Here is a 24,738-nt window from a genome sequence, read left to right as displayed (position 1 = left end):
CACAAGAGAGCTGAACACTTGCCCAGTAATATCTCCCACCGGTCAACATTACCATTTCAGTTAAAACGACAACTGCTGTGAAGCTCAGCAGGCAGTCTGGGGCCTTATATGGTAGAAATGTTTCTGGTAAAGTACATGGAATTTCATGTATGACGTGCATGTGTGTGTGAGTGCGTGTGTGTGTGTGCGTGTGTGTGTGTGTGTTTGTGTGTCCGTCCATATGCGCTGGATGTACATGTTATTTTTACCGCAAAACTTGGGAAACTTGTGCATCTAATTTGGGTTGACTTCCCATTGAAATACATAAATCGATGTGAACTAAATTAATAAAACTGATTTATGAATCAGACTAAAGTAGATTTTAGAAGTAGATGTGAACAAATGCGGTGTTGAAGGCATGATTTTAAAAAACAAGGATGTGGTCTATGGTAATTTCTAAGACCATGTAATTCCCTTAAAGCAAGATTTGACCTGCCACCTCCATAGAGGGCACGATTGAAAATTGAGCATTAATTATTCATGCAAACTATTTCATGAAATTTTAGATTAGAAAATTAGATTTTGGTCGTTTTGAGAGAGAGAGAGAGAGAGAGAGAGAGAGAGAGAGAGAGAGAGAGAGAGAGAGAGAGAGAGAGAGAGAGAGAGAGAGAGAGAGAGAGAGAGAGATTTTGCTTATAGTGACTGTGGTAAAGTACTGTAGCATTTTGGTTTTCCTCAGGTTTTAGTTGCCTCATTTAAGTACTCGTGTAAATATAAAGCGCAAAACAAGTTTTTCAACGAGGCAACTTCAGTCAAAGAAACAGCATTATGGTTTTCATTTGGTGCAATTTTTAAACAGCTCTTAATCAGATAAAGTGGTCCCAATGTACTTAATGCCGTGACCACTTTATGAAGATTGTTCTGATACTGAGCAGGACATAGATTGACTTCCCAGTAGTTCCAGTAGAATCTGTCCAACTCTCACAAATGCTTACAGTGGGGGTCTGGATGTTGTGGGTCCGTGCCAGATGACAACAGGAAAAAAAATCAATTGAATGCGCTTCCAACACGGAGCCTCCCCTGCCTTTTATGGAGCCCTGACTTAGATGGCTGGTGGCTCTGGGATTGTTCAACTCTGACTTTCTCTGAAGGATCTAAGATCACAAGCCACATTTTATGGAAGGAAAATGGGACTAGTTTGCGCTTGTGTTTAAAAGCATGACAATTACACGGTACACTGAATTACTTAAAGACTAAGCTTTAACGGCTTGTCTGAGCCAGGAAGATACCATTTGTTTTAAGTGAGGTATCTTTCTTTCTGTCTCACCTTGACATCTTTTTCCTCCTCAGTGGGGAGTCTGGCGCTGGCAAGACAGAGAACACCAAGAAAGTCATCCAGTATTTGGCTGTCGTGGCCTCGTCCCACAAAGGCAAGAAGGACAGCAGTGCTGTAAGTATGCATGCTAAGTGACCGTGCTGGAGTGACAAGTAAGGGTCTGTCAGCCAGTTCCCTCAGTCTTAATGTATTTAGGATGCTGCACAGTTTAATTCTGAATATCGCCATTTCCTCCAAATAGCAACAATCAGGATCACAGTTTGCCTACGTGAGTAAAGGGCAATGCCTGAAGTGTGTTTTTGTGTGTGTTGTTTCTTCCTGAGATTTAAACGTGCATGACGATAGTGACAAAGAACCATTTTTTGATATCTATTTTCCAACACTAAGGTTCAAATCCTGACGATAGTGTTCCTTTTAGCATTTTAGTTTTTCCTGTGTTACCCAGTGCGAGTGGATTTGCATGATCGTAGTTCTTCGTAGTCACATTTGAAACCACCGGAATGGCCAGTGTGGGCCGGCTACTTTGTTGAGTTTGGTGTCAAACGTATTTTCAGTGAACACCCTTTCACTGCCGGGGGTGATGAGATTAAGCCTCCCCAGCAGTGAAAGGATCTCTCACCGATCAACGTGCACAGTGTGAGCATGCCCATCTCGTCTCCTCATGTCTGGAACACGTCCTCTTCTCGCCTCCTCCGCTTCGTCCAAGCTCCCTTCCGTTGCAGGAGAGTTCTAATGCATTTTATTTAGCGCCATGTGGTCCGCCATCTTAAAAAAAAAAATCTTTCTCTGTCGCCCTGAAATGTTTTAAGTGCTCAGCGGTCACAACATTTGAGACATGATTTCACGACACACAATCGACTTGATTGATTTGTTTATAATGTTTAGATAGAAGATAATTGCTGAAAGCATGTTCAAATACTGATAACGGTGTTATCGTTGCTGAGATACCCTCAAACTCTCTTTCATCATTTCTTTCCAACAAAACAAAACTATACTTTCAGCTCTTTTTTCTAGTTTGACTCCCTGATTTGAATATGCAGTAAACCTTGATACAAAAAAAGCCTTGCTGTGAGCTATCGTATTTTCTTTCTTGCTGCTCTGCTCTGCTCTGCTCTATTTTTTCCATTTCTCTTCTCCAGTGACGTATCCCAGGAGTTTAAATGAACAAGACAATCCTTTCCGCTTTGATTGTTCTGATCTTCAATACATCAGTTGGTCTGTATCTTGTCAATCATTTCAGTTTAACAGGATCTACCACCATGTTGCACAATCATGTTCCGTCCGTCACTATTTTCAATCAGGCTAAATTCGTTGACACCCGTCTCCTCATCTGATAGTTTCAGCCCATTTTGGCGGATAGAATCCGTGTTTTAAACCATTGAGGTGAAGGTTGACAGGGTCTGACCTTAGCTCAAAGCTGACAGAGCCCTTTGATCAGGTGGATTATCTAAATGCACATCAAGGTGGGCTCTGCCTAATTTTCTAATCACCTGGTTCGACCTATAAATCTACAGACCAGCAAGATCATGAAGAGGAAAAGGTTGATAAGGGTCCATGACTGACAGGGTCAGTAGAAAAATAAGGTTTTGAAATTGATGCGCTAAATCCCTGACGGTACAAAAGCTGAGAGAAGCTACACCGAGGCAAAACATTCATATAATTGGATCATTCCTCAGAAGCAATGTGCTGATAAGATTATTTTCAGCTGAACTAACCTGCCCTTGTCTGTTTATATATCAGCTTCCCCTCGTTTTCCTCTGAACCTCAGGTCAGATGTTGGTTGCATAACTAACTCTGAGCTGTTGATGTATTACAGGCAGTTTGAGATTTATTAGTCCTTTTCTTTCTTTTTTTTTTAACACATGAATTATATTTTGGGAAAGCTACCCATCAACCCCATCTGCAGCCCACCTCAGTTGCCATTAATTGTGTAAATGTGTTGTTGTCACCAGGGAGAGCTGGAGAAGCAGCTCCTACAAGCCAATCCCATCCTGGAGGCTTTCGGGAATGCCAAGACCATCAAAAATGATAACTCCTCCCGATTTGTGAGTTTTCTTCCTAATTATATGTCAGAATAAAATTAGATCTTAAAAATCGTATCCATCATTGCATGGTTTTGATTTTATTTATTAACTCCTTCTTTCATTGTTTTTCACACAGGGTAAATTCATCCGAATCAACTTTGATGTGACAGGCTACATTGTTGGAGCCAACATTGAGACCTGTATCCTCTATTGTTTTAAATCTATCAAGTAAAAGTGAAATCGTATCTAGTTTAGGAACCGGCGATATGGCCATAGAAGCTAACCAAAAGACGTTTTCACAGTTAGGCAGAGGGTGAGAGTTGAGCATTTGTGTTCTTTAATCGCTGAGTTCTCAGACCTCCTGGAGAAGTCTCGTTGTATCAGACAAGCAAAAATAGAAAGAGCCTTCCATATTTTCTACTACATGATTGCTGGTGCCAAGGACAAGGTTAAAGGTAACATTTAAAACGCGTTGTGTGGATATTTTTTACATAAAATCATGACTTCACTTGGCATAACAATACTCTGTAATGCAGGTCTCCATTTTAATCCTGTAAAGTCATAACATTAAGAACTGGTGGGGAAAACCTGAAAAAGATCACTTTAATTCATTGTGTATTATTATCTTTTCAGAGGAGCTTCTTCTGGAGCCCTTCAGTAACTACCGCTTCCTCGTTGCGGGCCACGTCCAGATCCCGGCCCAGCAGGATGATGAGATGTTCGAGGAGACCATGGAGGCCATGACCATCATGGGCTTTACAGATGAGGAGCGAATTGGTATCACAAATGTGGTCTATCATTAGTTTTGACAAAAAAAAAAGGATAATTCCCAGTGATTCAGATAAATGTAGCTTACTCTAATTGGGTGTCAACTGCTTCACTCCTTTTAGTCTGTTAATCAGATTTTGAAGTCTAAACTCTAATTTGGGCGTGACTTATAGCATAAAGTATTGTTTATATATCTGACGGGCAGACGGATGGACAAACAGATGGATGGATCCTACCAATACTGTTCTGTTTTACTGTAGATATGCTGAAGGTGTGTTCAACAGTCATGCAGCTGGGAAACATTGAGTTTAAGAAAGAAAGGAACCAAGAGCAGGCCACCATGCCTGACAACACAGGTTAGATTCAGTATTTTGTCTTCCTTGTCTCCTTGTCTACCTTTTTATAATGTGAAATTGAGATATGGAAGTTCTTAAATATTACAGGGCACTTGAGGAATACAATTGTGAGATGCAAACAATTAAGAAAATATAGCAAAACAATAGCAGAAATGGGATAAATATTTAAAAATATATTCCATTTATTTCTCCCGTCTGTAGCGGCTCAGAAGGTGTGTCACCTGCAGGGTATCAACGTGACTGACTTCACTCGTGCCATCCTCACGCCTCGAATCAAAGTTGGCAGAGAGGTGGTGCAAAAAGCCCAAACCAAAGAGCAGGTATGACACAGTGCACACTGAAAGAAGGAATGAAAAAATTGACCTTTCATGAGTTTGCTACTTGTGCACTTCATAGGCTGACTTTGCTATTGAAGCCCTGGCAAAGGCTGTGTTTGAGCGCCTCTTCCGCTGGATCCTGGGCCGAGTCAACAAAGCCCTGGACAAGACCAAACGTCAAGGGGCCTCCTTCCTGGGTATCCTCGATATCGCTGGTTTTGAGATATTTGAGGTATGAACCCTCCAATGAGCAATATTACGAGATTTGTGAACAATGGGCATCCTCACCTCTCTTTCACGGCTGTTGCAGGACAACTCCTTTGAGCAGCTGTGCATCAATTACACCAATGAGAAGCTCCAGCAGCTCTTCAACCACACCATGTTCATCTTGGAGCAGGAGGAGTACCAGAGAGAAGGCATTGAGTGGAACTTTATAGATTTTGGTTTGGACCTGCAACCCTGCATAGAGCTCATTGAGAGGCCGGTGAGTGACCCTGAGACAGTGACAACTAGCTTTTCTTCCTCATAACGTGGTTTCATGTAAATCCTTACATATTGTTTTCAGAACAACCCTCCAGGCATTCTGGCCTTGCTGGATGAAGAGTGCTGGTTCCCCAAAGCCACAGATGTCTCCTTTGTGGAAAAACTCATGAACACCCAAGGAAACCATGTTAAATTTGCAAAATCAAAACAACTAAAAGACAAGACCGAGTTTTCTCTTCTTCACTATGCCGGAAAGGTGAGGATAATAATAAAGGGCACTTTAAAGAGATATGACGGTTGAGATATGATTTGGGTTATGCTTTTGCACAACCAGATGTTCCAGAACTGCAAAATCAAATGAATCCAATATTGTGTGCTTGTAGGTGGACTATAACGCCACAGCCTGGCTGACAAAGAACATGGACCCTCTGAATGACAATGTTACAGCACTGCTCAACAATTCGTCCAGCTCATTTGTGCAAGACCTCTGGAAAGATTGTGAGATCACGGACATACGTGCTTTAGCCATTTTTTTTTTTTTATGTCAGCTTGGCATCTATATAATGGTGTTATGCAATATTGAGAATTTATATGAAGCAGTTTCCACCTTTGATTTATGTACATGTAATTTTGTAATATCAAGTCCTTAATAATGATCAAATGTCATGTATCTTGGTAATTCAATGACTGATGTGTTATGTGCTTCAGCTGACCGAGTGGTGGGTCTTGACACCATTGCCAAGATGTCAGACAGTTCGATGGGCGGTGGATCCAAGACCAAGAAGGGAATGTTCCGCACGGTGGGGCAGCTCTACAAGGAGTCTCTCGCCAAACTCATGACCACACTGCACAACACCCAGCCCAACTTTGTCAGATGCATCATTCCAAACCACGAGAAGAGGGTAAACAACTTATTGACTTAGAGTTTTTGAAACAGGATTTACGTCTGATCCCTGTTACCACGAATAGCCATGTATATTTTTAACCGACTAGTCGTTGTGCCTTGGGACACATCACTCATTTCTACAAAGTCATCATTACTAAACTAAGGGTTGGGCTTCGACTTTTTAAGTCACCCTCCACTTCCCCACCGATTTTCCTTCAGGACATCTATGGTTCCAACTTGGTGTTTACGTTTTGTAGTTCAGTGACCACAGTGACCTCTGCCCTCTCAATTGTCTCCATGAAGATACAAAATTGTCCCGGCCATGTTTCTAAGTTTTACCAAATGTCTCACCAGAAGAGTGGCAAATGTGCACTTGTCCCTCTGCTTTATGTCAACTCTTAAAGTCAATCGCTCTTACATGTAAGTTCTCCTCAGGCAGGGAAGCTGGATGCCAACCTAGTTCTGGAACAACTCAGGTGTAATGGCGTGCTGGAGGGAATTAGAATCTGCCGACAAGGATTCCCTAATAGAATTGTCTTCCAGGAGTTTCGCCAGCGGTGAGTTGGATCAGATCGGATTATTCTTAAACATTACGACACGAATTTTGTAATCAAATGTCGCTTTTGTCTTATAGCTATGAGATTCTGGCAGCAAGTGCTATTCCCAAAGGTTTTATGGATGGAAAACAAGCCTGCTGCCTCATGGTAAACAAGTGTTCTTCACTCCAAAATTGCTACTTTGAATTGAAGGTCACAATGAGACTGTCACTGTCTTCCGTCCAATATAGATCAAACATCTGGACCTGGATCCAAATCTGTACAGAATCGGACAGAGCAAGATATTCTTTCGCACAGGAGTTTTGGCTCAGCTGGAGGAAGAGAGAGACCTGAAGATAACTGTGATCATCATTGCCTTCCAGGCTCAAGCTCGAGGTTTCCTGGCTAGGAAGTACGTACATGCTAGCTTTTCACATTCCATGACTTCTAGCATGACTGTCGGCAGGATTGCATACAGCTATAATGAAATGAAAACAAATATTCTTTCAAGGATATTCCTATTTAAATTTGAGGAAGAATACAAACTATTTCTTTATATAATAAATCAAAATGTCCAAGTCTATGTGTTCTTAAATTGCATGTATTGTATTATACACAATGTATTTGTTTTGTTGATCATTTAAAGGGCATTTGCTAAGAGGCAGCAGCAACTCACAGCCATGAAAGTGATTCAGAGGAATTGTGCCGCCTACCTCAAACTTAGAAACTGGCAGTGGTGGAGACTCTTCACAAAGGTCAGCATGTCCATTTAATTATGCAAGTTCTTACTATTTCATATTGATCTAACTTTCCAACATTCGCCAAAAGGTTAAGCCTCTTCTGCAAGTGACACGGCAGGAGGAGGAGATGGGCCTAAAGGAAGAAGAGCTGCAGAAATCAAAAGAAAATGCCACAAAGTATCAATCGGAGCTGAACGAGATCACTTTGAAGCACACAGCGGTATATGATGAGTGACACAAACATAGTAATTCCAATCAAGTTCACATCCCATTCTCCTCTGATCTACTGTCCATCCATTCATTTTTTATTATCTACCTACCTGGGTACTTCACTTCCACTGCCCAAATTAACTCTGGCTTTGTCTGTCAATTTGCTTCAGATTTTGGAGGAGAGAAATGCGCTGCAGGAGCAACTTCAGGCTGAGACAGAGTTGTATGCGGAAGCTGAGGAGATGAGGGTGCGTTTGGCAGCTAAGAAGCAGGAATTGGAGGAAATCCTCCACGAGATGGAGGCAAGACTAGACGAAGAGGAAGAACGTTCTCAGACATTTCTGGTGGAAAAGAAGAAGATGCAACAGCAGATGCAGGTAGAGAATTTGTTGTGTTTATTATTGCTGTCAGTTACTATCTCCCATCGCCTTTTCCAAATACAAGGTGCAAGCATGCATGGTATCTTGTTATCGCTTTGATGCAGGAATTAGAAGAGCATTTAGAAGAGGAGGAGGATGCGCGGCAAAAGCTGCATCTGGAGAAAGTCACTTGTGAAGGAAAGATTAAAAAGCTTGAAGATGACATCCTGGTGATGGAAGACCATAACAACAAGCTGCTGAAGGTAAATAAGAAAAAAACATAGTGACGTTAAAGTGACATTATTGGTTCACACACTACATTTGTATTTTGCAGGAGAGAAAGCTGATGGAGGAGAGGGTTGCGGACTACAGTACTAATCTGGCTGAAGAAGAGGAGAAGTCGAAGAACCTCACCAAACTGAAAAACAAACATGAGTCCATGATCTCAGAACTGGAGGGTAATCACTCTTAAGGAACATCATCATTTACAGACTTTGTATACCAGTTTTTGGGGTCGCTTACCCTCGGCTCTACTTCCAGTCCGACTGAAGAAGGAGGAAAAGACCCGGCAGGAGCTGGATAAGATTAAGCGTAAATTAGAGGCCGAGTCAAATGATCTCCAGGAGCAGCTTGCGGACCTGCAGGCCCAGATTGCTGACCTCAAAGCACAGCTGGCAAAGAAAGAGGAAGAGCTACAGAATTCCTTGGCCAGGTAAAGTCTCTTGATGGCTTCTTTGTCAGACTTTCCACATTTCAACATAGGCAGATTCAAAACAAAGAATCAGTCAACTGAAATGATCTGGAACTGCTCACAATGTAGAGGCCAAAGAAAATGTTGAGTTGATTGTCATGCACGAGGCCAATTAGCATGCCTATTATGTATCATTATACTTTGGAATGTTATTTCATGATAAATACAATTGAATAATGTTTCTTAGCACAAACTCCGTTACCAGCGTTAAACAAATTCCCTTTGTTGTATAGATTAGAAGACGAGACGGCTCAAAAGAACAACGCTCTAAAGAAAATCCGTGAGCTGGAGGGCCACATCTCTGACCTGCAGGAAGACGTCGACTCTGAACGAGCAGCCAGGAACAAAGCAGAAAAGATCAAACGCGACTTGGGAGAAGAATTGGAGGCTCTTAAATCTGAGCTCGAGGATACTCTGGACAGCACTGCAACCCAGCAGGAACTCAGGTCACACATACCTTCACAAAAACAACAAAGCTAAAGAAAAAACATTTTTCTCAAACATTCATTCTGTGTTCTGCAGAGCCAAACGTGAGCAGGAGGTAACCTCACTGAAAAGAGCCATAGAGGATGAGAACCGGACCCACGAGTCCCAGATACATGAAATGAGACAGAAACACACCCAGGCCGTGGAGGAGCTCACTGAGCAACTAGAGCAGTCAAAACGAGTAATGACTCCATGAGTTCACACATTAGTACTTCGTTGATTTACTCGATATGACTTGTTTCCAATCAAGCCAAAACGTGCCTCCACAACCAGGTAAAGACAACTTTGGAGAAAGCCAAACAAGCTCTGGAGAAGGAGACATCTGAATTGACCACGGAAGTGCGCTCGCTCACTCAAGCCAAACAAGACGGCGAGCACAAGAGGAAGAAGTTGGAAGGTCAAGTGACAGATTTACAATCGCGCTTCAATGACAGTGAGAAGCAGAAGGCTGAACTGGGAGAACGCTGCTCTAAGATAACTGTAATTGGCTTCATGAAGTATATTCTTAAAATGTAAAACTGAAAAAATCGGTAAGAATACATGTGAATGCCCCACAGGTTGAACTGGAGAGTGTGACAAGCGTACTGAATGAAGCTGAGGGCAAGGTCATCAAACTGAACAAAGATGTTGCCAGCTTTAGCTCCCAACTCCAGGATACACAGGTTACTGCAGAAAAACTTTATTTTGATAGGAGGTAGCAGTATTTGGCACTGACCTTTGACCTGCTCTGCGTCCACAGGAGTTGCTAGCCGAGGAGACACGACAGAAGCTGCAGTTCTCTACAAAGCTTCGACAGGCAGAGGATGACAAGAACAGTTTACAGGAGCAGCTCGAGGAGGAGATGGAGGCCAAGAAGAACGTTGAGAGACAGGTCTCCACCCTCAACATCCAGGTCAGAGACCAGTCACATCTAGATTAGCGATAGCATCAAAATGTTGTCAACGAACAAACGAACGTTCATTTTACTCTGCTTCGACAGCTGTCGGATTCAAAGAAAAAGCTGGAGGAAATGTGTGGGAACAATGAGCTGCTGGAAGAAAGCAAGAAGCGTCTGCAAAGAGACTTGGAAGCAGCCAACACCCAGTTTGAGGAGAAGGCTTCTGCCTACGACAAATTGGAGAAGACTAAAAACCGTCTGCAACAGGAGCTGGAGGACACACTGATGGATCTCGATAACCAGAGGCAGAATGTTTCCAATCTTGAGAAGAAACAAAAGAAGTTTGACCAGGTGTGTTTAAGTTGTTGCCAATGTTTGACAAGATGTTGAAGCTTTGACATTTAGAGTAATTCGATTGTGGCTGTTTGGCTTCCAGATGCTGGCGGAGGAGAAGTCCATCTCTTGTAAATATGCAGATGAGAGAGATCGAGCTGAGGCTGAGGCTCGAGAGAAGGAGACGAAGGCTCTGTCCTTGGCGAGGGCTCTGGACGAGGCCCAAGATGCCAGAGAGGAGCTGGAGAGAGCCAACAAGGCCCTGAGGGTGGAGATGGAGGATCTAGTCAGCTCAAAGGATGATGTTGGGAAAAATGTATGAAGTAGTATCATTTCTCACTTAGTCGTGCTGCTGCCCATAGTCAGCTGAGATGGGCTCCGGCTCACCCTTCATGAACGCGTCATCACGTGCTTGTGAATTTTATGCTGCCTCGTTGTCAGGTCCATGAGCTGGAGAAATCCAAGCGAGGCTTGGAGGCCCAGGTGGAGGAGATGAAGACTCAGCTGGAGGAGCTGGAGGATGAGCTGCAGGCGGCTGAGGATGCCAAACTGCGCCTCGAGGTCAACATGCAGGCTCTCAAGGCCCAGTTTGAGAGGGATCAGCAAGGACGTGATGAGATGGGAGAGGAGAAGAAGAGGCAGCTAGTCAAGCAGGTGAAGAAACCTTTCGTTTCCTTTCCAGTGTCTGTTGCAGAAAGTTACATCAGAACCGTAACACCTCGCGTGGCGATCAGGTGCGTGAGTTGGAGACAGAGCTGGAGGATGAACGCAAGCAGAGGGCCTCAGCAGCAGCAGCCAAGAAGAAATTGGAGACAGACATGAAAGATCTGGAGGGCCAGATTGATGCAGCCAATAAGGGACGAGATGAGGCCATTAAGCAGCTTCGAAAGATTCAGGTGAGAATGCTAAAAAAGCGCGGGTATCGGAAGTTTTGTTATCTAAGCTGCAAAAGCAACAAGACTTTTTTTACCAACCTTCACACATCCAGGGATGCAACAACCAATACCAGCTTTGTAATAATAATAATACATCGTACAGGTCACTAAAAAAATACAGTCCTGATACTGGCATGTGATTCTCCTTCTCCGCCAGGCTCAAATGAAAGACTTCCAGAGGGAGCTGGAAGATGCCCGTGCTGCCCGTGAGGAAGTGCTGACGACGGCGAAGGAGAGTGAGAAGAAAGCCAAGGGCCTGGAGGCTGAGTTGATGCAGCTGCAAGAGGTCACAACCTTTAACAGTTTTATGGTCTATGGATGCCTATTAGTGTAAACTAGTAGTATTCAATGAGTGTATTCTGATTAATACTACATTTGTGGAATATGAATTAAGAAACAAAGTCCTCCTGTTTTCATCCATCTCAGGGGGTCGGCCATTATGTCACTCAGAATATCATATTTGGACTTGTACTGTTGCATAGATTAGTATAATTTGTAAAGATTTGTTTTTACTTTCATTCATTTTGAAATATTCGAATTTTAGTAGTAGAACTAAATAATAATTTCCTCATGTATGAAATCTGGGCCTGTTTAATTGGACACAAGGCTGATATACTCACATGGCAAGTATATACGCAGGTTTATTGCACCCTCTGCCATCTAAGCGAGCAGCGTTTGGATGTTCTGCCTGTTGTAGTAGATATATGGACAAATCTGAAATTGCGTAACTTCCCACATTGCCACGGTATCTTATTCACTGAACTAGTGCAGTTTTCATATTTCATGTCACGGTTCTTTAGGATCTGGCCTCTGCTGAGAGGGCGCGGAAGCAAGCAGAAGCTGAAAGGGACGAGCTGTCAGATGAGCTGGCCAGCAACTCCTCTGGAAAGTCAGTCCTGCTTTGTCTTTTTTTTAGAATGATTTGATCCAATCTAACCACACTGGTGCTTCTCGCGTGTAGGTCCGCCTTGTCCGACGAGAAGCGTCGCTTGGAAGCTAAGATCTCCCAGCTGGAAGAGGAACTGGAGGAAGAGCAGAGCAACATGGAGATCCTCAACGACAGGCTGAGGAAGAGCACACAGCAGGTTGCCATAGGAGCAAGTTCACATCATCACTAAGCCTCGGTACCAACTTGCATTCTCCCCACAGGTGGAGCAGATGAACAACGAGCTGCAAACAGAACGCTCCGCCTCTCAAAAGAACGAGAGTGCCCGGCAGCAGATGGAGCGCCAGAACAAGGAGATGAAGGCCAAGCTCAGCGAGATGGAGAACCAGGTCAAGTCCAAGTTCAAATCCTCCATTACCGCATTGGAGGCGAAGGTGGCTCAATTGGAGGAGCAGCTTGAACAGGAGAACAGGTCAGATGCAGAGAAACACCAATGGAATACTTTTTTTTTTCCTGCATCATCATACTGCTTGTGCATCCTGAAAGTATTTGTATTATTTTTCTAAGCAAAATTAAAATTTTAGGATGCTGCTTGCATTTTTTTAAAGAATAACTTAAATATCATTTGGACACACATCTGACCTTATGCTGTAACAACGGAAATCACAAACCCTCACATCTGCCAAAGTATACAACGTCAGAGGAGAAGCTAAGCCATGAGGATCAAGGAACTACGAGAGCTCAGAAACAATATTGTGGTATCCGTGCAGATCTGGGCAAGGTTACAAAAAATCGGCTTCGCTTACTTTTCCCAACAGCAGAGCATAGCACTTTACAAAACAAATATTTTGTCATTTCAATTTCAGTCACCACACATCAAGCTATAAATTTTAAGAAGCCTGTGATTTGAATCGCATCAAGCTTTTATTCTGCTTTTCAGGGAAAAGCAGGTGACTGCCAAGAGTATGCGCCAGAAGGACAAGAAGCTCAAGGATGTGATCATGCAGGTGGAGGATGAAAGAAAACAGGCAGAACAGTACAAAGACCAGGTAGGATCGCTCGTTTCCCAGGAATTTCGTCGGGGGCTCTTTGCGGTAGCATAAGCAACATCTTTGACTTGAACGCTCCCACTAGGCGGAGAAGGCAAACACGCGCATGAAGCAGCTGAAGCGGCAGCTTGAGGAGTCGGAGGAGGAGTCTCAGCGAGCCACAGCCGCCCGCAGGAAGCTGCAGCGGGAGCTGGATGAAGCCACAGAGGCCAACGATGCCATGAGTCGTGAGGTCAACTCTCTCAAGAGCAAACTCAGGTAGAAATAGTTTTATGTCATGAGCAAATGATTTCTAGTGGCTGCTCTTTGCACTGCCGATGCACGTTTTAGATTAGCGGGTGTCAAACTATGGCACGCGGGCCAAATTTGGCCCGCTGTGTAATTATATTTGGCCCGCTAAGACAAATTCTGCATCAACTTTGTGTCGATACTAAAATTACAAATTGTCTTCACAAAGAGAAATCATCAGGATTGTTATCAGCCTTTTCCAAAGCTTGCTAATGAGCTGATCATTTTAATCGGGTGTGCTGTAGTAGGGCTGCACCAAAAACAGGCTGGATAGGGGCTCTCGAAGACCGGACTTGGGCACCCCTGCTGTATATATTAGACGTTCATACATTTATTTGGGTTGACAGTCACAATGGCCCTCTGAAGGAAACTATGACTATGATGCGGCCGGTGACAAAAGTGAGTTTTAGATCTCCCCACCTCCCAAATAAATCTAAATGATCCAAATTCAAATGATCAGAACGGTTCTTAGGATTTCGCAGAGCTTGCAAACTTTGCAAGCTATGACAGACTGCCCATCGCGTCCTCTTGTGCCCGTTCAGGCGTGGAAACGAGCCCTCCTTTGGCAGCGCACCTCGGCGTATGGGCGGAGGTCGGAGGGCGGTAGAGGATGCGTCTGAGGAGGAGGCAGACTCCCAAACTGACTTCAATGGAAAGTCAGCAGATTGAGTGATGAGACGATGTCAACTACGCATGTCTCCTGACAATACTGCCTTTCCAAAATGGAGGTTAACTTTTTGCTTTTGTTTCCCATCACCTGAGTTCACCCTTACATTGAAATATACACTGCCTGGCCAAAGAAAAGTCAGACACAGGGTCTCAACGTTTAGCCGAGCTGTTCATTTAGCAAATTCATGAGGTCAGCTAATCTCATATATGGGCTGAGAATGTGAAGCCTGAGACCAACTCAGATTTACAACTCTGCCTCCATAGGTTGCCAGCTGATAATCATTTCATCTCCATTCCCACCCATCATTCTAAATCCAGGAGGGTCAAATCTTTTACTCTGTAGATTGTGTCATGTTTTTATATTGGTCTGGAGTCTAATCCAAAATTACGACAGATTTTCCCCAGGAGCCTCACTTAAATTATCACATTTTGTTAGTGCATCTGAGAAATTATAATTGAATTAAATTATTTTATCAGCCTCCTTGATGCAGGTCAATTAGATCTTTCTTTCTTATTCACACACGTACTTGTAAGAAAGAATCCAAACATTGTTAATTGCAGCAGTTAGAGTTACCTGTCAAGCATTTTTTATAATTCTCCAAAAACAGTTCTCTAATCTTCACGTTTAGTCCAATCCAGTTTGTTTCTTTTCCACGGGCCAGGTAGTGTATATTTTTCTACCATTTCCCTTAGTTAACTGATCTGTCCTCTTGAGCACTTTTCCTTGACACAAATCGAATGGATGAACAAAATATCAACCGAGGGGGTAATTTGGTGGCTTCACTGATGTGTGATTTACTGTTTTTATTTCCACCATTTTGTGCTGCACTGAATGACTCATAAATGCAACATTTTGTACACATTAGGTGCCTCTAATTACTGTGCTAACTTGCCAGCAGAGCCAAATCCAGTGCATCACCTTTGGATAGTATGTCTCCTTGTGTAAATGTAGAACTACTACAGCTACGGTTGTTTTCTTGCCTGTGACTGCTGTTGACGTATGAGATTGGAAATGTAGATGCGGTCTACGTCCAGTCTGCTTTTTGTACCCTAACTAGTTGTCTTTTACATTTTTGCATGATAGCTTTTACATGTGAAAGGTTATCAAAGGTTTCGGATCACATCCTTGTACAATTTGCTGCATTTTTGGAACATGGTCAGTGATTCAATCTGCCTTCTAAAGTTTGTTCCTGCTAGTCACCCAAGGCTGTCTGAAAGTTATGTAATCAACTGATGTTTACATTGCACAATTTCTTTCTTCTAATTGTTGAACCACTTGCACAAAAATTAAAACTCTACACCCCCAAAATGACCATTTAGGTCCTTTAATGTTTTGAGTAAGTTCGCAAATGTCATTGAAGCTGTTGAACAGGATTAAGTTTGGCGAGTGCATCAGATGAATAAAGGCCATAAGGAGCTGAATGCAACACCAAGTACATTGAGCAGTCCCATATCATACTGAACACTCCTGTATAACCAAAAAACGCTTAGAAGGGGGGGGAAAAAGTGCCACACTTCATCTTTATTAACTCCACTTCCCACATCACAATCCAACCGCAAAAAGCAGTCTCATATCAAGTCGAATATACACAACTAATTATAAATCTCAAAAACCTGATCTGTTATTGCTTTTTCCCTCCTCCCCACCGTAAGAGTCCACAGTTATAAAGAAAACTATCATGTTACGTTCAGTAGAGTGAATGTGCTAATTAAAAAAATAAAGTCACTTAAAACCAATAAAAGGAGCCGATGTGGAGGAAGGCAGCACTGGCATAAAACCAAACCCTGACAGCAAGATATTTCAACCTTAGCCCCAGAAACAAGCGCCACGGCATCACATACATAAAATCGAAATGATGCAGCTGTTGGTAAACCTAAAGTTTAAGCTTTAAACAATAAGAAACCAACATTGTTAAAAACAAACATGCATTTCCCTCATCACAGCTTCAACCAGGTTGCTGTTTTTGAAATAAACGGTCCTGAAATTAGGGTCACTTCCATGTCTGCAATTTTTGTTACACGCGAGTGGTCCCTCACACCCAAGCAGCAAGTCAGTACAGTGTTCTTATGAAACTCCTCATCACAGACATGAGTGAGCGTGGACGTTCCGCATACTTAACGGTGCATCACATCTCATGATATGATGTGATACAAGTGAGTCAGAGTCAGCAGAATTCCACACAGCATGTAGAGCAAGGAAAGCTGTTTTGAGGTTCAAGCTTAATGTTCAAAGTTCAGTTCCTATAGAAGGAGCTGGCGCGAGGTGAAGGAAGAAGGAGCAGGTTCCTCACAGCAGCATCTTGACTCCTCCTTGGGGAGACTGTGCACCTTGAGTGATTCCCCGCGGAGGTGCTGGTCCAAACTCTAACCTCTTCACTAAACTACAAACACAAGCACAAATACTCCTAAAACTTCCTCATATTGAACTCTTCACTCTCATTGCATCATCTGTCAGTTGTTATTGTTATGACTTCTAAATCAGTGGAGGTCCTAGACAGTAGTACAGTTTCAGTAAAACGGAAAACAAAACAAAAAAAACACAATGAGGCTATAATGTGATTGGTTATTTTTTTTCATTCCTCTTCCCATATATTTGTTAACACAAAAAATAAATGAATCTGTATCAGGATAAACAATGTCAGATTTATTATACAAAAATGTTCTGGTCTTATAGGTTAGGCCAGGTAATAGCAACTTAAATTTTGATCCTCACTATAGGGGAAGAAAGGACCTTAAAATATAATTTCCTCCATCTAGTGGCAAATAGTGATATTAAAACTTGAAACTGAGCCCTCAGCACATGATGTTATTTTCAGTCAACAAGTGGCAAAAGTGCCATAAAAACATGGTTCAATAGTTATGAATCCCTCTCACCTGTCATACTGTGGTGGTGGACTCATGCTGCTGGCTTGGATGTCAGCCCCCCCGTCCAGACCACATGGACTAGCAGTGGCGGGTGGCAGCGCCGGTCGGGTGCCTGATGTGTCGTACACAAAGTCTCGACATGAAGCCAGCTTGGACTCTAGATTCTGACGCACCACAGAGCACAAACATCTTAAGTATAGATCACAAACTTGATCATGATACAAAGACAATACGGTATAGTGAGATGAATATCTCCTACCCCAACTTTTCTCAGCAGCTCCCCAACAATGTTCAGTGCAGATATTCTTGCTGATGTCGTGAGCGGGGTACCTACTAGACCATCACCTGACAGCAAGAAGATGGATGGGATTAAAAAAGCATATCAAGAATCATTTCGAAAATCACCAGGAAAGTATCACTAGTCACCTCGTCGAATGCTGGCTGCAGGAGGTGTGGCAAACGAGCTGGGTGGCTTAGACGGGGTAACGGGGGTCTGGAGATTATTAGCGGAGGGGCAAGGCAGGTCTGGTCGATCGGAATCTTTGCCCAAACTGCTGGATGGTCGCCTTTCTTTCTGTCGCACTGCTAGCTCCTGGCGAAGATCTGCATCAAACAAGACAGTTGGAAGATGGAAGAAAGTATTTTCTTTGACTTCACTTGAGGTGTCATGCCAACACAAAAATGGACCATTGAAGAAAGATAGGAAAAGTGTGAAGGTGATCAGAGAGGTGGATTCACACATAGATGCTTCAAAGATGAGAGCACCTGCACCACAGTGTTTACCTCTGGCTTCGTCTTTTAGCCTCTGAACAGATTCAAGCAGGTTCTCCTTCTCATCCAGCTCGCTCTCGAGAAAAGCATTCCTCTCAATAACGTGGTTCATTCTCTGCTCAAAGTCCTCCAGAGACATGATGGTAGCCCTGGAGAAGAACTGAGATCATTACAAAAGTCTTTTTTTTACCTCTAAACTATAGCCTTGAGATAGAGGCACTGACCTTTTGGTCCGTTCAAGGTCATCATTGGACTGCTCTAGTTCTCTGATATATTTCTGCAGGTGATCTTTGACTGCTGTTGTTTCTGCCAGACTTTCCTCCAGGTTGGAGATGTGCTTAAAATTGTCAGCGTACTGACTCTCGAACTTCTCCTGCCAAAAAATATTTTAGAGCACAAGATGAATGAATGAATGGAATGTTTTAGGCAGATAAAAAATAGCATACAATAAATAATGAGGTTGTAATTTTATTCTCGCTTTTTACCCCCGTCTGTTTATACACGTCTTTACTCAACAACTGCACATCCACTTGCACTGATCAATCAAACCTTGATGTTATCCAGTTCCATACGGAGTCTGTTGTTGTCTTGTAGCAGTTCCTTGTTTCGAGCTTCACAGTGCTTCAGCTCAGTTTCCAGCTCTGCTTCATAGTCTCGACTCATCTGCTGAAACTCCTGCAGTTCCTCCTGAGCTTCATCTGCCCTAAAGACAGCACATTTCCAAAATAGTGAGCTCAATGTCCATGAAGCACTTTAATGACTGATACATTCAAGACTTAAGGAGTTGTGTGCCTGTCAATACAATCAAACCATCTCATGTAATCCAATAAGAGCAGTGTTTGCATTATTATCATCATCATGATTATTATTATTATCATTTTCGAGTACTATATTACCTCTGCTGATGCCTATTAGCCTGCTCCTTCCAGAAGCCCAGCTCCTCTTGTGGGGTCGCAAAGTTGTGTGGCTCGCCCATGTCTCCGGCAGTTCTGGTTTACGAGGCCGACCTAAAAAAAAAAATAAAAAAAGTGCATCACACAACATACACAATGTTTTCGCCTCACAGCAACGCGTCACTTCTGTTAGCGGATGCTAACACGCTAATAGAACTCGAGAAATCTGTACTCCATTTACCCCAGCAGGCCATGGTTAACACACAACATAATCGGAAAACATGGGGAAACGTTGACTAGTTTTTGAAAGACAAAACGATCGTTTCAATTGGCAAGTAAACATTACGGCCAGCTTAGCAAGCTTAGTCAGCTTAGCAATTAAGCTACACTACCAGCCCACGCAATATATCAAATAGACTTACCTACATGCAAGGGAAATGTTACAAAGTATTAGGTTAATACTTATACTACCGGTTAATAGTTATCAAACACTTTTTCTAGTAATGTGCTCAAGTAAGTCGAACCTCATCGCCGCCAGCTCAAAAACAATGGCGTTCCACCAATCAATTACAACGGAAGCTTGAATTCAGAGATGCGATTGGTTAAAATGAATGACAATAATAAGGCATTATCCAATCACATTCATATCTGTAGTGGGCGGGGTTTCAGATGTCAAACTCCAATGAGGGCTATCCATAGAAATAAACAACCAGTAGGGAAAGCCTTGCCTGTTGAAGACAAGATGACCACGACACCATCTTGAACCGGGATTGGTACTTGCTAGACACGTACACCATACATGGAGTTATAATCAAGTAAAATAAATGCATACGAGACAGAATATATTTCCTTGTATATTTGGTAATAAAAATGCCATTACATACATGTATAGTGAATAGCAGTTTTAATTGAGCATTGTAAACTGGTCATTTCATTCATGTAGTATGCTATTCCCATCCATAATTTTATTACTGTACCAAGGATGTTGATTTTTCAACATGCATATGTTAGTGGGATTTTACATGCATTAAGAAATGCATAGTTATTGACATCCCATCAAAACTAGTTGTTACAATGGCAGTTACTATTACTATAGGTTCCCTTTCTGTCACCTGAGATTAAACACAGTGCTGTACAAATATAAAAGAGGTAAACATCACTGATTTAAAAAAAAAAAAATCGTTGAGTAGGCTGTCCACTATAAAATAAATACACATCATTATGTCTAACAGTACAGTTAGTTACAGAAGCACTCAACGTTTTATAATACAGTACACTTGCTTGCAGCAGTACTAAGTGTTAGAAAAAAGAAATCTTGACTCCACCACTGTTCACATCTCTAATAAACAATGGTGTCTGACCACAAAATGAAAAACACTTGAAGACCGAGTTATTACAGTAAACAACATTTACAGTGACCTAAAAAAAAGTCTGAGGCTTGTGAAAACTGACCAAATTGATGTTCAGATAATGATAAGCATTTCAAAACTCTTATTAGACAGGGGAGCCAGAGCTGAGCTTCAAATTCCGAACATCAGAGATATAAGGCAGAAATGCTAACCTTTAGGCTAATCTGCAGTCAGAGACATACAATGGCACAATCCATTGCAAATATAATTGATATCTGCTTTCTTATAATGGATTAGCTGTGCTAATAATGGAAACAATGTCATGAGAATGTATTACAGTCAATTCAAGTATTATCTAAGACATTAAAACAAACCAAGATATTTTAAATGCATTACATTCCAAACTACCAGCCAAGATCAGGTCAGTTGTTGTTCACAGGAGGACTGGGTTAACCAGGTAGAAAGAGCTGTAAGAAAATGCCCCCCAAAAAAATAATATTAGCAATAAGAATACCAAATGTACACATAAATGGGAAAAGAACATAATTGCATTATTGGGAATGCAATCACTTCTCATTCATGAATATGATGTACCTCGAGGACGAGGATTCATACATACGCTTGTTACAGTTTTAATTGAGGGGGGGTAGTCAACCCAAAAATGTTCTTTACAATAATATGTTGTATGTATGTGCCCCCACTAGTCTAAAGATGGCATACTGATGAATATTATGTTTGTGAAATAAGAGTTAAGCAGAAAACCTTTATTTGTACATGATATACATTTTTATTTTATTACATTTGAATTATTTTATTATATATATTACATTTTATCCATTTCAGGGGCCGGACATTTTGCACTGTGATGTCATTTTCAGTCGGCAGCAAGTGGCAAAATGGCCACCGGCTGAGATGGATTAAAACCAGGATTTTGCATGTTTGATTCAAATTCCACAAACGAAACATGAATCAGAACTCATTGTTTCAACTAGTTAGGCTGGACAGGACAAAGGAAAATTGAGGGTTGACCTCCCCTTTAAGACCAAATGTTCTTTTGTACCTCATTGGAATTATGGTGTGACTTCCTTAGGCTTAGCTTTGTTTCTTGGACATCCCTTCTTACAGTCCACTACATCTGTCTTCACCTGCCCCAGAGTTCGCAGAAGGCACATGGTATCAAGGCCCTCATCAGCAGCTTCTTGCAACAACTCAAGCACCTATTAATTAGAAATGTGAAATGAGTTCAATTCTCGACTAAATTGTTATTGTTCCAAATTGACTCACCTGCAGACACTTGAAGGATTTCAGTTCACTTAGGTTTTCCTGCAGAAAGAGCAGATAGATGCTGAGGTCGTTGTAGAAGGGTGTAGTGAGCCCCAAAACGCCAAAGCCTGGCAGCATCTCATAAGGTCGCAGGAAGTTGGAACTCTGACGTGCAGGTCCGACGGCGGCGTACACCACCAGCGGGGTGAGCAGCACATACACCCCGAGGTTGATGTAGCTGAGTAGCCGGAAGACCCCCACTGCCACAAGCTTACACTGAACGGCCGAGGGTACCCTGCTGTCGTTAGTCAGCACCCCTGTGCGCAAGTCACAAGCAAACTCATCGGTAAGGGAAGCCAGTTGGATGTAGTATCCCAGGTAGAGGCAGGCGAGCAGCAGGATGATCAGAGTCAAGCCTCGGCATGCCAAGTACATGACCACGAGGCGGTGAGAGAAGCGCTTGGTTTTGAGATATTGCTCAACTAAAGGGTATTTGAAGCAACCCTCAGCCAGCTCCAAAGCACTGCTACAGAAGAACACACAAAAAAATATGCTCTTTTAAATCATGCAATATAGCGTACATTTTGTATTTAGTGCATATGAAAGGTGATTTATTTTCCTGAACACTTTTATTATGACCCTCATTGACATTATGTCAAGAATATTCATGACTAAATTGATCTTCTCATACTTTACGCTGAGGTACATGACAGCTAAAAATTAGGTTGTTTACCTCTGTGTTTCCGGTGAAGCATCTTTATCCTTAGAATCCAATGATGCCAAATTTTTTGCCAGTTTAATGGCCCGATTATAAAAGCGGTCAAGCTCTTCCATTATGAACTTGAGATCCGAGGAGAGATGTGGGGCTGCAGTGAAGCGCCAGAATAAGGCAGGGATGTACACAAGGATGGCCAGTGAGAGCAGGATATATGGAAAGAACTACAATCACAAAAGAGAAAAAGAACAGATAGTATATGCCACTTTTTTATGCCATTTTTCATGTCCTCAAGTAGATGTAATTGTAATCAGTTTTTGCACCACCACATTATCATCAATGTGCAGCAATGCTGACTCAACCTGAATGTTGCTTAGATGGCAAGTATTGTACCTTGTGAAGCCATAATGGTGAGCCATCATCCTGTTGTTGTACTGCTGCCCAGCAAAATGAATCCACATACGCTGCCTGTCTCCAGGAGAAGTTAGTGGGAGCAAAGCAGCTGATTTGTGTACCTGAAGGAGCATAGAATGAGAAAGCTTAATATATACATCTACGATTTTCCCTTTGTAAATCCAATTGATACGAGAAGGAGGGTAAATTATAAATATAGTTATTATTATGGTTGTACCATACTCAAAGGTACTTTGTTTTCCCTTTTTGAGTCCAAGGTAATCAAAATTAGAAACAGCTCAATACAGTGCAGTTTACTACCATTAAAAAGTAATGCAAGCCTCTATAATAGAGTCAATTTCAGCATTGTTATTTTTTGTGTGTTTTGTATTGAGTAGCAAGTACCCAACTCTGATATGGAAGGGCAACAAAATGACACTTTTATGACCCGAAAGGCAAACTAACAGCAGCCTGATTGATATTTTGCTTTCAGATGAGCCATCACATTTTTTTCATTACTACTTGATCAACATGTCAAAAATGTGTATGTTAGTCATTTAAATATTTTCAATAATTGATGTGAATGTGAGTGTGAATGGTTGTTTGTCTCTATGCAGTGCAGTAAGAGTCCAGAGCAGGCCCCGCCTGGTAGGCCTGGTATAGAGTCCAGCTTCTCTGCGACCCTGAACAGGAAAGCAATATACACGATAGATGTATGAAGGGTATAAATCAAAGTAACTGCACTCGCTGCTGAGACCTTGGTTTACGCCACACAAAATGCAAATGCACTCATCTTAAACCTGCAGGAAAATTCAAATGTAATGAATTCTAGTATATACAAAAATATGCTGACTCAGTAAGGTACTGAAGAGCTCATGGGATGGTAGTTACTGTTCCTGCACGGTCTCTGCTGAGTCTCTCAAAATGATGGAGTTCTCTCCACTTTGGATCTTCCAATCTTCTAGGATGACATTATACAAGACGATGGATGTGTCTATGGGAAAGTGTGTTCACTCAGTGAGAAGAAGTGGCTGAGTATGCTGAAACTGAGGCCAGCTATGGTTCTTATTCTTTTCCACACTAAAGTCATTGAACCATGTCTTTATATAAAGCATCATGGCAGCAAACAGATCTTTCACCACACAGTCGGAACCATAAATTCATCAAAATGTCTTGGGAAGATGAAAAAACAAGATTGATTGTGTAGTATATTTTTATTCTGCTCTTATTCCATGTATGTTTCACTTGGTTGTGAACCAGGTCAGGCACTAGTCAAGTTCGTGCCCTGGCTTCAGGAATATAGACTTACTGGCACCAGAAGGTAGAGATACAGATGGTGGCAATCAGGAGGGAACTATAGGTAGACTGTGCAGGGTCTGAAAGGCAGACTAGCGGGTCAAAGGTCAACCGACAGCCGTTCTGCAGACCCCCAGAGGAAAGAGGTGCTGGGTATAAAGCACGGAGACTGGAAGACTCAAGGACGGAGGGGTGTAAATGTTTCCTTGACACGTTGTAACTTGTAGCAATGTATTTTCAGACAGGGACAGACGGGTGTATACATGCTGCAGCCTGAACGTGTTCTGCATCTGTCTGGGCGTGATTTAAGTCAAAGGGTGGAGCCTTACGTCACACTTTAGCGTCTCATTCAAATATCTATAAAGAAAAGCGAAGATATTTCTATTTGTACCAAATGCATTTAAAAATAAGATCAACAAATGTTTATTTTTCTTTCATTATAATTAAATAAGGAATTTGTATTCCGAAGACATGCACGTTTCTTTCAGAGGGGCTTACCAACAGACACCTCCTGAGCAAAAGCGAGCGAGATGAGAAACAAAGGTAGTCCCACAGCCAGAAACGTCACTATTTTGTCCGCGGCTAGCTCCAGTCGCATTCCTTTGTATTTTGCCTCCGTGGGGTCCTTCAACAAAAAGTCCGAAAAAACGTATTCTGTTGCTACGTGGGCAATCGCCATGGCGCTCGGTTACAATAATAAATGGATAGGAAAAAAGTCGCTGTGCTTTAAAAATATAGTCAGAATTAAGCCAAACTCAAATAATAAAGCACAGAACTCCGACGCGCTATTGTTCATTCACCGGTGGGATGACGGTTGAACCTGCTGTCCCGTTATTAGCGCACCCGCACCACAGGCACCAGGGAGCGCTAGTGAACACCAGCTGACATTCTGCTATTTACAGCATCTGCTAAATGGATTCAAAAT

At 42.2% G+C, this 24,738-nt stretch overlaps 3 protein-coding genes across 5 annotated transcripts in view; 1 reads left to right on the top strand and 2 right to left on the bottom strand.

The window, feature by feature from the left end:
• LOC119128716 (myosin-11-like) overlaps positions 1–15,581 on the top strand; it is a 21,570-nt gene extending 5,989 nt beyond the window's left edge. Inside the window, exons 5-42 of one of the 2 annotated variants that reach the window (XM_037261426.1) lie at positions 1,330–1,429; positions 1,557–1,583; positions 3,268–3,360; positions 3,476–3,539; positions 3,696–3,794; positions 3,973–4,116; positions 4,368–4,463; positions 4,665–4,783; positions 4,860–5,012; positions 5,091–5,264; positions 5,346–5,519; positions 5,647–5,761; positions 5,972–6,165; positions 6,585–6,706; positions 6,784–6,853; positions 6,937–7,097; positions 7,332–7,440; positions 7,514–7,645; positions 7,806–8,012; positions 8,120–8,257; positions 8,329–8,452; positions 8,535–8,706; positions 8,979–9,191; positions 9,268–9,412; positions 9,505–9,711; positions 9,789–9,893; positions 9,971–10,123; positions 10,211–10,459; positions 10,545–10,757; positions 10,883–11,095; positions 11,176–11,337; positions 11,534–11,662; positions 12,177–12,265; positions 12,338–12,461; positions 12,526–12,734; positions 13,203–13,311; positions 13,397–13,569; positions 14,142–15,581. In XM_037261426.1, the coding sequence (XP_037117321.1) occupies positions 1,330–1,429; positions 1,557–1,583; positions 3,268–3,360; positions 3,476–3,539; positions 3,696–3,794; positions 3,973–4,116; positions 4,368–4,463; positions 4,665–4,783; positions 4,860–5,012; positions 5,091–5,264; positions 5,346–5,519; positions 5,647–5,761; positions 5,972–6,165; positions 6,585–6,706; positions 6,784–6,853; positions 6,937–7,097; positions 7,332–7,440; positions 7,514–7,645; positions 7,806–8,012; positions 8,120–8,257; positions 8,329–8,452; positions 8,535–8,706; positions 8,979–9,191; positions 9,268–9,412; positions 9,505–9,711; positions 9,789–9,893; positions 9,971–10,123; positions 10,211–10,459; positions 10,545–10,757; positions 10,883–11,095; positions 11,176–11,337; positions 11,534–11,662; positions 12,177–12,265; positions 12,338–12,461; positions 12,526–12,734; positions 13,203–13,311; positions 13,397–13,569; positions 14,142–14,268 (5,407 nt within the window). In that variant the 3' untranslated portion in view covers positions 14,269–15,581. The remainder of the gene's footprint in view (positions 1–1,329; positions 1,430–1,556; positions 1,584–3,267; positions 3,361–3,475; positions 3,540–3,695; positions 3,795–3,972; positions 4,117–4,367; positions 4,464–4,664; positions 4,784–4,859; positions 5,013–5,090; positions 5,265–5,345; positions 5,520–5,646; positions 5,762–5,971; positions 6,166–6,584; positions 6,707–6,783; positions 6,854–6,936; positions 7,098–7,331; positions 7,441–7,513; positions 7,646–7,805; positions 8,013–8,119; positions 8,258–8,328; positions 8,453–8,534; positions 8,707–8,978; positions 9,192–9,267; positions 9,413–9,504; positions 9,712–9,788; positions 9,894–9,970; positions 10,124–10,210; positions 10,460–10,544; positions 10,758–10,882; positions 11,096–11,175; positions 11,338–11,533; positions 11,663–12,176; positions 12,266–12,337; positions 12,462–12,525; positions 12,735–13,202; positions 13,312–13,396; positions 13,570–14,141) is intronic. The other variant, XM_037261436.1, reaches the window with a different exon arrangement.
• LOC119128733 (pannexin-1-like) lies at positions 12,480–24,738 on the bottom strand. 2 transcript variants are annotated; one of them, XR_005099072.1, is made up of 7 exons: positions 24,312–24,738; positions 22,518–22,639; positions 22,143–22,348; positions 21,431–21,935; positions 21,207–21,363; positions 20,051–20,613; positions 12,480–12,490 (listed from the first exon to the last, which is right to left on the bottom strand). XR_005099072.1 is itself a non-coding variant. In XM_037261460.1 (6 exons), exons 1-5 carry the CDS (start codon positions 24,490–24,492, stop codon positions 21,217–21,219), a joined length of 1,161 nt encoding a protein of 386 aa, XP_037117355.1. In that variant the 5' UTR covers positions 24,493–24,738; the 3' UTR covers positions 19,639–20,613; positions 21,207–21,216. The 2 variants fall into 2 exon arrangements, 1 of the variants encoding a protein (XP_037117355.1); XM_037261460.1 differs by lacking the exon at positions 12,480–12,490 and having other exon boundaries at positions 19,639–20,613.
• On the bottom strand, positions 15,770–19,367 carry LOC119128747 (nuclear distribution protein nudE homolog 1-like). Its single transcript, XM_037261475.1, has 9 exons — positions 19,220–19,367; positions 18,801–18,911; positions 18,454–18,607; positions 18,129–18,277; positions 17,917–18,053; positions 17,560–17,736; positions 17,393–17,478; positions 17,143–17,297; positions 15,770–16,649 (listed from the first exon to the last, which is right to left on the bottom strand). Exons 2-9 carry the CDS (start codon positions 18,878–18,880, stop codon positions 16,556–16,558), a joined length of 1,032 nt encoding a protein of 343 aa, XP_037117370.1. The 5' UTR covers positions 18,881–18,911; positions 19,220–19,367; the 3' UTR covers positions 15,770–16,555.

Source organism: Syngnathus acus, chromosome 1, assembly GCF_901709675.1.
Source record: "Syngnathus acus chromosome 1, fSynAcu1.2, whole genome shotgun sequence".
In the NCBI taxonomy this organism is placed as follows: Eukaryota; Metazoa; Chordata; class Actinopteri; order Syngnathiformes; family Syngnathidae; genus Syngnathus; species Syngnathus acus.
Note: the sequence above shows the minus strand (reverse complement) of the source record. Positions and strands in the feature narration are given on the sequence as shown.

Excerpts from the sequence above, each read along its gene's own strand:
- LOC119128747 (XM_037261475.1), bottom strand. The coding sequence starts at position 18,880 with ATGGGCGAGCCACACAACTTTGCGACCCCACAAGAGGAGCTGGGCTTC. Across the intron at positions 18,054-18,128 it reads GACCTTGAACGGACCAAAAG|GGCTACCATCATGTCTCTGG; the intron begins GTCAGTGCCTCT and ends GTTCTTCTCCAG. Across the intron at positions 17,298-17,392 it reads AGCTGCTGAGAAAAGTTGGG|AATCTAGAGTCCAAGCTGGC; the intron begins GTAGGAGATATT and ends GTGGTGCGTCAG.
- LOC119128733 (XM_037261460.1), bottom strand. The coding sequence starts at position 24,492 with ATGGCGATTGCCCACGTAGCAACAGAATACGTTTTTTCGGACTTTTTG. Across the intron at positions 22,349-22,517 it reads CACCATTATGGCTTCACAAG|TTCTTTCCATATATCCTGCT; the intron begins GTACAATACTTG and ends TTGTGATTGTAG. Across the intron at positions 21,364-21,430 it reads AATCCTTCAAGTGTCTGCAG|GTGCTTGAGTTGTTGCAAGA; the intron begins GTGAGTCAATTT and ends TCTAATTAATAG.